Source organism: Camponotus vicinus, unplaced genomic scaffold (assembly GCF_025532165.1).
Source record: "Camponotus vicinus isolate PSW18456_S1 unplaced genomic scaffold, iyCamVici1.0 SCAF_9, whole genome shotgun sequence".
Classification (NCBI taxonomy): Eukaryota; Metazoa; Arthropoda; class Insecta; order Hymenoptera; family Formicidae; genus Camponotus; species Camponotus vicinus.
Window position 1 is genome coordinate 12,297,750 of NW_028141981.1, and position 11,968 is coordinate 12,309,717.

Below are 11,968 nucleotides of genomic sequence, written 5' to 3' on the forward strand. Positions count from 1 at the left end.
AGTATCAACCTTGCAATGTCAGGTTATAATTAATTAAATATACTAAAATAACAATTGAAATTATCAAAAGCTAAGTCAGTGTATCATCACTACGCGAATCCCTGGGATGTATCTCAGGTCTTGAAATCAAGGCTAGATTCAATCTGACGTTTGCGTCACCCAGCTCCAAAATTAAAAGACAATCTCATGATAATTGCCAATTAACCGGGCCGAAATTGTATCTTTGCCTAATCATACATCAATTGACAGGACACTTAGTCAACAGCTCCAAGTCAAAAAGGAAATTTCCCTCAGGATAATTGCCTTTTCACTGTGCCGCCACTTGGGTTCGCCCTGCCGAAGCAGTTTCACACTCGCTCACTGTCAATCGAGTCGTCTTATCAAGAGGATAAGTCCCAGTAAAAGGCTTTCAAATTCGAGATTAGATTCAAATAAATTGAATGGATGGATGAGGGAATATGGATAATTGAAGGTATAGATTCCCGAGTTAAAACTATCATGCAGTTTAATTTGATTAATGTTAGTAGTAAGTTGAAATGAAATTGATTTAAGAATTTAGATGAGTGACATTCGGCTGTGTACTCACTAAGATCTGCTGTACGTTGATGAGTGGAAACTACTTCCTTCCACTGGATGCCATCTACCTCGGTGATGGCTCAGGAAGAGGGTTACAGTCCAAGAAGTCGTCGTATAATAATTACTGAATTTATTGGATAGGTATAAGTACAGAGTTTCAAGTACAAATGTCTAAGTAAGCTGAAGTTAATACTGTAAAGATGTTGATCCGAATGCAAATAAACTGAAGTTAATACTGGGAAGATGTTGATCCGAATGCAAGTAAACTGAAGTTAATACCGGGAAGATGTTGATCCGAATGCCAGGAGGACCGCTCTGCACGCGTTTATATAATCGTTGGTCCCAATTTGCACACGGACCCAATGGTGGAGGATGCAAGCTGATGTGAAGGGCAGTCGAGCTGTGATTGGTTCCCTCTGACGTGCTTGGATGCGCGCGCCTCGAAAGATGCTTCGTTGTCAATAGGTGATTGGTTTCCTCTGACGTGCTGGATGCGTGTCGAATTATGATTGGCTCCTTCTAACGTGCTGGATGCGCGCGCCTCGGAGGATGCGCGCGCCTCAGGCGTGGGCGGCGCGGTCGCTGATTGGTTCCCTTCTCCGGGCTGGATGCGCGCGCCGCTGGGCGTTGCCGCAAGGAAGTGGCCGTAGTTTGCGTTGTAGATGGCGGGACTCTTCAGAGTTGGAGTGGGGGCGACGGAGCGGTCAGAATAGAATCGGCTATACTGGTTACATTGTCTTTTGACATAATTTTTATAATAATTATTTGACTATCAGAATTTCTTTGCAGTTCACATGCATATATTTTCTAATGTAGAATTTTAAGCTCTAACTATAGAAATGTCAACGGAGTTTCTAGCATGCTCCGCTCAAAAGTTCATTTTTGTCTCTATGTATTACAAATAAATTCTGATATCATAATTATTATAATTACAATTCTTTTAACATATGAAAATATATATATGTTTATGATTACGCGGTAGGATATATATATATATATATATATACATACAGGGTTTGTCAAAAGTGTGGAAACCACTAAATATCTCACAAACGGTGCATTTTAGAAAAAAATGTTTCAGGCAAAAGTTGTTTGGTTTCAAAGGGGCCATAAGACGGTACCATTGGTTTGACCTTGAAGAGTCATTTGAAGGTCACGTGAAGGTCACTTCAATTTTTTTAAATGGAACACCCTATATATTTTTGCACACTCTTGTAGCTTATCTCGAGAGCTTTCCAAAACACTATAATTAAGTACCTTTTCGTTAAGTACTTTTTGAATTATGAGGCTTGAAATAATTTCTTAATTTTACATAAACCGTAAAATATCTTGTAAAATATTCATTTTTCGATTATCTTACCTTAATACTTTTACGTACAAAATAATGAGAGGAATCAATTAGTATAAAGAAAACACATAGTTGTTTTGAAGAAAAAATATGTAATTTGCAATTAACAATTCCATATTTTTTCTTAAAAACAACTATGTGTTTTCTTTACACCAATTGATTCCTCTAATTATTTTCTACATAAAAGTATTAAGGTAAGATAATCGAAAAATGAATATTTTACAAGATATTTTACGGTTTATGTAAAATTAAGAAATTATTTCAAGCCTCATAACTCAAAAAGTACTTAACGAAAAGGTACTTAATTATAGTGTTTTGGAAAGCTCTCGAGATAAGCTACAAGAGTGTGCAAAAATATATAGGGTGTTCCGCTTAAAAAAATTGAAGTGACCTTCACGTGATCTTCAAATGACTCTTCAAGGTCAAACCAATGGTACCGTCTTATGGCCCCTTTTGAAACCAAACAACTTTTGCCTGAAACATTTTTTTCTAAAATGCACCGTTTGTGAGATATTTAGGGGTTTCCACACTTTTGACAAACCCTGTATATATATATATATACAGGGTGACCCATTTTAACTTAGGCAGCCAAATAACTCGAAAAATAAGCAAGATAGAGAAAAATGTTTTAGACAAAAGTTGTATGGTTTCGAGGGGGCCATAAGATGGTATCATTGGTTTGACCTTGAAGAGTCATTTGAAGGTCACGTGAAGGTCACTTCAATTTTTTTAAATGGAACATCCTATATATTTTTGTACATTCTTGTAGCTCATCTCGAGAGCTTTCCAAAACACTATAATTAAGTACATTTTCGTTAAGTACTTTTTGAGTTATGAGGCTTGAAATAATTTCTTAATTTTACATAAACCGTAAAATATCTTGTAAAATATTCATTTTTCGATTACCTTACCTTAATAGTTTTATGTACAAAATAATGAGAGGAATCAATTGGTGTAAAGAAAACACATAGTTGTTTCGAAGAAAAAATATGTAATTTGCAATTAACAATTCCATATTTTTTCTTAAAAACAACTATGTGTTTTCTTTACACCAATTGATTCCTCTAATTATTTTCTACATAAAAGTATTAAGGTAAGATAATCGAAAAATGAATATTTTACAAGATATTTTACGGTTTATGTAAAATTAAGAAATTATTTCAAGCCTCATAACTCAAAAAGTACTTAACGAAAAGGTACTTAATTATAGTGTTTTGGAAAGCTCTCGAGATAAGCTACAAGAGTGTGCAAAAATATATAGGGTGTTCCGCTTAAAAAAATTGAAGTGACCTTCACGTGATCTTCAAATGACTCTTCAAGGTCAAACCAATGGTACCGTCTTATGGCCCCTTTTGAAACCAAACAACTTTTGCCTGAAACATTTTTTTCTAAAATGCACCGTTTGTGAGATATTTAGGGGTTTCCACACTTTTGACAAACCCTGTATATATATATATATATACAGGGTGACCCATTTTAACTTAGGCAGCCAAATAACTCGAAAAATAAGCAAGATAGAGAAAAATGTTTTAGACAAAAGTTGTATGGTTTCGAGGGGGCCATAAGATGGTATCATTGGTTTGACCTTGAAGAGTCATTTGAAGGTCACGTGAAGGTCACTTCAATTTTTTTAAATGGAACATCCTATATATTTTTGTACATTCTTGTAGCTCATCTCGAGAGCTTTCCAAAACACTATAATTAAGTACATTTTCGTTAAGTACTTTTTGAGTTATGAGGCTTGAAATAATTTCTTAATTTTACATAAACCGTAAAATATCTTGTAAAATATTCATTTTTCGATTACCTTACCTTAATAGTTTTATGTACAAAATAATGAGAGGAATCAATTGGTGTAAAGAAAACACATAGTTGTTTCGAAGAAAAAATATGTAATTTGCAATTAACAATTCCATATTTTTTCTTAAAAACAACTATGTGTTTTCTTTACACCAATTGATTCCTCTAATTATTTTCTACATAAAAGTATTAAGGTAAGATAATCGAAAAATGAACATTTTACAAGATATTTTACGGTTTATGTAAAATTAAGAAATTATTTCAAGCCTCATAACTCAAAAAGTACTTAACGAAAAGGTACTTAATTATAGTGTTTTGGAAAGCTCTCGAGATAAGCTACAAGAGTGTGCAAAAATATATAGGGTGTTCCGCTTAAAAAAATTGAAGTGACCTTCACGTGATCTTCAAATGACTCTTCAAGGTCAAACCAATGGTACCGTCTTATGGCCCCTTTTGAAACCAAACAACTTTTGCCTGAAACATTTTTTTCTAAAATGCACCGTTTGTGAGATATTTAGGGGTTTCCACACTTTTGACAAACCCTGTATATATATATATATATACAGGGTGACCCATTTTAACTTAGGCAGCCAAATAACTCGAAAAATAAGCAAGATAGAGAAAAATGTTTTAGACAAAAGTTGTATGGTTTCGAGGGGGCCATAAGATGGTATCATTGGTTTGACCTTGAAGAGTCATTTGAAGGTCACGTGAAGGTCACTTCAATTTTTTTAAATGGAACATCCTATATATTTTTGTACATTCTTGTAGCTCATCTCGAGAGCTTTCCAAAACACTATAATTAAGTACATTTTCGTTAAGTACTTTTTGAGTTATGAGGCTTGAAATAATTTCTTAATTTTACATAAACCGTAAAATATCTTGTAAAATATTCATTTTTCGATTACCTTACCTTAATAGTTTTATGTACAAAATAATGAGAGGAATCAATTGGTGTAAAGAAAACACATAGTTGTTTCGAAGAAAAAATATGTAATTTGCAATTAACAATTCCATATTTTTTCTTAAAAACAACTATGTGTTTTCTTTACACCAATTGATTCCTCTCATTATTTTGTACATAAAAGTATTAAGGTAAGATAATCGAAAAATGAATATTTTACAAGATATTTTACGGTTTATGTAAAATTAAGAAATTATTTCAAGCATCATAACTCAAAAAGTACTTAACGGAAAGGTACTTAATTATAGTGTTTTGGAAAGCTCTCGAAATAAGCTACAAGAATGTATAAAAATATATAGGGTATTCCATTTAAAAAAATTGAAGTGACCTTCACGTGACCTTCAAATGACTCTTCAAGGTCAAACCAATGATACCATCTTATGGCCCCCTCGAAACCATACAACTTTCGTCTAAAACATTTTTCTCTATCTTGCTTATTTTTCGAGTTATTTGGCTGCCTAAGTTAAAATGGGTCACCCTGTATATATACAGGGCGATCCTGAAAAACGTTATGTCTGTAAAATGACGTATTCCTGACCACATTCTAAGACAATTTTTCCTTTACCAAAATTTGATTTGAAGCGTAGTTTTTGAATTATTAAAGGAAGTAGTTAACGTATGACGGGTCGAATACAAGAGGCAGACAAGGGTGGCGATTCACCGTCAGACGCGGGTGCTTACGCGGAGCGCCTGCTGCGATTAGCTGGTCGCTATACACATACAGACACACATGCGAACACATACATTCTCTCTCTGTCTGTCTGTCTGTCTCTCTCTCTCTCTCTCTCTCTCTCATTCGTTCACTCACCTGTAATTTTTTTTTTTTTTTTTTTACGAGAGGGGAAAATGCATTTTATGCATACCCACCGGTCGATCCAGTGAGTTATGTGGGACTCGAGTACCAAGTCGAATTACTAACTCGGTACTCCCTACCCACTAAAAACCCCTCTCTTTTCACGAATTTCCTTTGACACACTGTCCCTCTGACTTCCCGAGATCTGTTTTCACATAACGTCAAAAAATAGTTATCATTACCTTGTTCGATGACTTTTGATGTATTGCTGTAATTGCTTAAAGGAGAAATGAATTTTCCGATAGATCGTACGTTCTCAAATTTAACGTAGATATCACGTTGCAAAAGACAAGAAATCCACACTAAATTATTAACTGAAAGTTTTTCTTCTTTCATGAACTGTATTCTTTTATAAACTTTAACGTAATCACATTTATTTACTCACTCGATGAGACGAGAAATTTACTAATGACTCTATCACTAATCACTATTAATCACTGTCGAATAATAACTGTTGGCGATTAAAAATCACTCGATGAAAGAAACACGCGCGGACACGTTACTACACGACGCGACGACGCGACAATGCGACGATAATTATTCGGCGACTGCAAGCAGTTTTTTGTCATGGTAGGTTGCGGTAGGTTAATGTACTACTGGCGCTATCGAACGCGATCATGTGTTCGATTGAAGAATGCGGTAAACACAATAAACATTTAACATATTAATATTATTATTATCATGAATGTGTGTGATATCCATACATCGTATGATATCTATTTAAAAATTAATTAGATTAAATAAGTGTTTTTAAAATATTTATTACTTTTACTATTATCATGTAAAATATTAATATTAAATATTTATTTAACTATTTTATCTATTTATTTATTTATTTATCTATTTAACCTATTTATTTTTAACTATTTATTATCAATGACCGATTTTCGATCATTGATAATAAATAGTTAAAAATAAATAGGTGAAATAGATAAATAAATAAATAAATAGATAAAATAGTTAAATAAATATTTAATATTAATATTTTACATGATAATAGTAAAAGTAATAAATATTTTAAAAACACTTATTTAAGGGGTAACACCACTCTAGAATTTTGAAAAAATCGATTTTTTTTTTTTACTTAAACAACACTTTAGGGCCTCAAAAATAATATCCACTTAGTCTTATAGTGAAAAAAAATTTTTAAATAGCGTGATTTTTAAATTCATGATTCGCTTTTATGCTGCTTTTAAATATAGTACCTGTTAAATATAGTAAGTGACCAAATTACTTACTGAGCAAAGGTTTTCTGAGTTTCTCAGGTGTTCACCAGGGTGCGTAATCGTATAATAAAAATAAACATGTTGTGTGAGTTAGTGTAGCTACGAAACCGACGCCGAAAACACGTGTCCGTTACTTTCTCTGCTTTGTAGTGTTTAAATTTGCATTAACGTTGTGTATTTCTGTTCTTTTTTGTGTGCAAATTGTTAATCATACAAATACAGAAAATGAGTGATAAAGCAGTGTATAGTGGAAAAAAATCCGAAAAGGGAAAGCCGTCAAATTTGAATAGACCAAAAATCTCAAGGCGCCGACCGTTAAACCGTTACGAATTAGAGAAACCAAGCATTGAAAACACTAGCACATCAGCCTCCAAATTGTCAGCGATCGATCCGGATGAATTCGAAGTGAACCAAGGTTTTGGTTACAGAATTTTGAATTTTTTAACAGTATTTACTGCCATATCGCAGGCAGTTGTTTGCAAGAAGTGCAAGTCTGATATAACGTTCACTGAATGTGGAATGCGTGGCTTAGGATTTAAAATTATAATTTCTTGTGCAAACTGCGATAAAACTGTTATTCCTTCTTCTCCACTCATTGAAAAAGGATACGAAATCAACCGTAGAATTGTTCTTGCAATGCGGCTTTTGGGAGTAGGATTAAATGGAACCATCAAATTTTGTGCGTTCATGAATCTGCCACGGCCTATTTTTCAATCCTTTTACGATTGTGTTGTAAAGAAAATTGCTACTGAAGCAGAGAATGTTTGTAAGTTGAGCATGAGAAGTGCAGCTCAAGAAGAAAAAGTGAAAAGCATTGAGAATGGCCTTACAAATGGCATCACAGTATCAGGCGATGGATCTTGGAGGAAACGTGGCTTTTCTTCCCTTTTTGGCATCGTATCACTGATTGGATGGTTTACTGGCAAAGTTGTCGATGTTTTAGTGAAATCTAAGTATTGCAAGACTTGTGAGTATTGGCAGAAGAAAACTGATACTGAAGAGTACAAAGAGTGGGCCCAATCTCACGAAAAAGAGTGTCAAGCAAACCACGTCGGCTCAGCGGGTAAGATGGAAGTTGATGCTGTTATAGAAATGTTCCAACGCTCAGAATCACTGCACAACTTGAAGTACGTCAATTACGTAGGAGATGGCGATTCAAAAACTTTTAAAGGAATCATAGATGCACAGCCTTACAATGATTTTACTGTGTTTAAGAAGGAGTGCATCGATCATGTCCAAAAGAGAATGGGTTCTCGTCTTCGTAATTTGAAAAAAAATACAAAAGACCTTGGAGGAAAAGGAAAACTTACTGGTGCACTAATTGATGAGTTGTCGATTTATTATGGTTTGGCAATACGCAGAAATCATGATTCAGTTAAGAAAATGCAGAATGACATTTATGCAACTCTACAGCACAAATTATCGACGGACGACAATCCCATGCATGAAAAATGCCCGCGCGGAGAAGACTCGTGGTGCTCGTGGCAAAGGGCACAGACCACTGGTGATACCAGTTATAAACATAAGCCAGCTCTCTCGCAAGAAGTTTATAAAGCGATTTTGCCCATTTATGAAGAATTAAGCCGAGACGAATTGCTTACTCATTGTTTAGGCGGCTTCACACAAAATAGCAACGAGAGCTTCAACTCTACCATATGGTCTATGGCTCCAAAATCAGTATCTAGTGACAAGCATGTGCTTGATATTGCTGTTTACATTGCTGTAGGCACATACAATGACGGCTTATCAAGTATCATGAGGCTCATGCAACATTTGGGTATTACAATCGGGCCAAATTGTTTCAATTTCTGCGTGGAAACAGACAAGCGCCACATATACTTTTCTGAAAGATCACTGACAAACGCTGCTAAAAAAGCCAGGCTTTCCATAAAATCGTTCAGGAAGAAAGAAGAAGAGGCTAGCATTGAAGCAGATGGCCAAATGTACGGAGCAGGTATCGCAGATTGAAAGGTAAAATAAAATTTCAAAGATTTAAGTGTTCGTAAAACTTAGGGAGCGTTTTTCACGAAATCACTTTCTTCAAACTGGGAGAAAAGATTACTTGAATACTATTGCATGGATCTATTTCAAATTTTGACAGTAGCTTTTAAATCACATTCTCTACAGAAGTACGTAGCCGTTTTTTGATAAGATTAAAATTTTTTTTTTATGAACAATTGGACGTTTTTTTTGCCAAAAATCGAGTTTTTTTTTCAACAGTGCACCATTTTTACAAAAATTGATTTAAAAAAAATCCCTACGTACTTCTATAGGCAATAGTATGTAGATTAAGAAAATTTTGTTTTTTTGTTCCAGGTCTCATGGGTCGCGAGAAATTCTTTCTCCCGTCAAGGCTCTTCGAAGAAACATGATTTTGAAAATTGGCTCTGGCGCCGCCATTTTGTAACAAAATAATAAAAAAATTTTTTTTTACACTTCAATATATGCTAAATGTACTGTCTAAAAAAGAATTCTATCCCGCTTCCCATACTCCCACAATAAATTATCAAAAATAGGCCTTTTTTTCAGTCGCTAGAGTGGTGTTACCTCTTAATCTAATTAATTTTTAAATAGATATACGATGTATGGATATCACACACATTCATGATAATAATAATATTAATATGTTAAATGTTTATTGTGTTTACCGCATTCTTCAATCGAACACATGATCGCGTTCGATAGCGCCAGTAGTACATTAACCTACCGCAACCTACCATGACAAAAAACTGCTTGCAGTCGCCGAATAATTATCGTCGCATTGTCGCGTCGTCGCGTCGTGTAGTAACGTGTCCGCGCGTGTTTCTTTCATCGAGTGATTTTTAATCGCCAACAGTTATTATTCGACAGTGATTAATAGTGATTAGTGATAGAGTCATTAGTAAATTTCTCGTCTCATCGAGTGAGTAAATAAATGTGATTACGTTAAAGTTTATAAAAGAATACAGTTCATGAAAGAAGAAAAACTTTCAGTTAATAATTTAGTGTGGATTTCTTGTCTTTTGCAACGTGATATCTACGTTAAATTTGAGAACGTACGATCTATCGGAAAATTCATTTCTCCTTTAAGCAATTACAGCAATACATCAAAAGTCATCGAACAAGGTAATGATAACTATTTTTTGACGTTATGTGAAAACAGATCTCGGGAAGTCAGAGGGACAGTGTGTCAAAGGAAATTCGTGAAAAGAGAGGGGTTTTTAGTGGGTAGGGAGTACCGAGTTAGTAATTCGACTTGGTACTCGAGTCCCACATAACTCACTGGATCGACCGGTGGGTATGCATAAAATGCATTTTCCCCTCTCTCGTAAAAAAAAAAAAAATTACAGGTGAGTGAGCGAATGAGAGAGAGAGAGAGAGAGACAGACAGAGAGAGAATGTATGTGTTCGCATGTGTGTCTGTATGTGTATAGCGACCAGCTGATCGCAGCAGGCGCCCCGCGTAAGCACCCGCATCTGACGGTGAATCGCGCCACCCTTGCCTGCCTCTTGTATTCGACCCGTCATACGTTAACTACTTCCTTTAATAATTCAAAAACTACGCTTCAAATCAAATTTTGGTAAAGAAAATATTGTCTTAGAATGGTGGTCAGGAATACGTCATTTTACAGACATAACGTTTTTCAGGATCGCCCTGTATATATGTATATATATCTGTATGAATATAGTTGTTAACAAAATCTTGTGCAATAATTTATTTTATGTCGCGATGGGATATAATTAAAAGAATAATATAAATTAATTCCATTTCATAGTGCAATAAAGTATTGCAGCTATTTTATATATGAATATAACTTTAATTCGCGGTGGAATAAAATAATGTGAATTAATTGTTTAATATTAGTAATAAATTATTGCAGCTATTTCACGCAGTGGAATATAAGTAAATACAATTTTATTTTACGGCGGAATAAAGACTATATATTAACTATTTCAATAAGTTATGCAACAATTTTTATTATTTGGATTAATATTTATAAACGTTAGGTTCTTGAATTAATAAAAATTATTGCATGTGCTTAATATTAATATTTAACGGTAAATTCATTTGTCTCTTAGTAATAATATTCGTACGCAATAATATTCGAGCGGAATATTCCATAGCCTTGAGCTTGGAATGCGGCGAGCTTGGCATTTCTGAGAATTGCGATCGATCGATGCTTCTGAGAAGCGCGTTGCATTTAGCCTTGAGCACTTTATGGCGACTTATAATATTGCATACGTAAAATCATATTTAAAACTTTACTTATAAAATTAGTAATATTGAAGTTTTCATAATTATGCATATATGTATCAACTAAGCTTTTTATGCTCTTTAAGTAAAAATTATTACGAGATTTATATCTATATTATTTTGTGAGTTAATAAAGAATAAAAGATTTTTAGGTTTAAAACTATGTCTTAAAATAATAATATATATATAGTCGGTGTTGAGAGGTGTACATATATATATATATATGTATATATAATTTATCAAGTCCTTTGAATTTCAGTATTTAAGTTTTTTAGTATCAGGATAATATACCAATAAAGGAGGTATACTCTTGTATGTCGGTAAGGTTAGCAACATCATTATCTCATGTTGGTATTACCGTTCGTCGGTAATGTAGGTAATTACTTTATCTTCAGCCGGTAAAGTAGGGAGTGACTTTATCTTCAGCCGTAATGTAAGGAGTGACTTTATCTTCAGTCGGTAATGTAGGGAGTGACTTTATCATCAGACGGTAATGTAGGGAGTGATTTTATCTTCAGTCGGTAAAGTAGGGAGTGACTTTATCTTCAGTCGGTAATGTCGGTAACTGTGTTATCACATGTCGGTAACTTTTCTGTCGGTAACTATTAACTCTGTCGGTAAGGTAGGAAACTGTTATCTTCTGTCGGTAACTTTTGTGCTGGTGACATTACCTATTGTCGGTATGGTAGGAAACTGTATTGTCGGTAATTTTTATACGGACAGTATTATATGCAGGTAAATAAAAATTATTCCTATCATTCTTAAGTGAGGTTATGTTATATATAGCTAGCTTCTTAACAAAGAAAGATTATTTTCGGAGTCATTGACAATAGTATATCGCGCGGTGGGATAATATTGATGTACTACGAATATTGGCGATAATACATTGCGCGGTGGAATTATATAATAAGAAATACTGGTAATAATATATTGCGCGGTGAGATTTTAGTTAACAATATAAATTATA

The 11,968-nt window shown here is 34.1% G+C and overlaps 1 protein-coding gene across 1 annotated transcript; it reads left to right on the plus strand.

Moving 5' to 3' along the window:
- The first annotated feature begins 6,992 nt into the window (after nt 1–6,992).
- LOC145976602 (uncharacterized) lies at nt 6,993–8,735 on the plus strand. Its single transcript, XM_083107833.1, has one exon. The coding sequence runs from the start codon at nt 6,993–6,995 to the stop codon at nt 8,733–8,735; it is 1,743 nt and encodes a 580-aa protein (XP_082963959.1).
- Nucleotides 8,736–11,968: the final 3,233 nt, after the last annotated feature.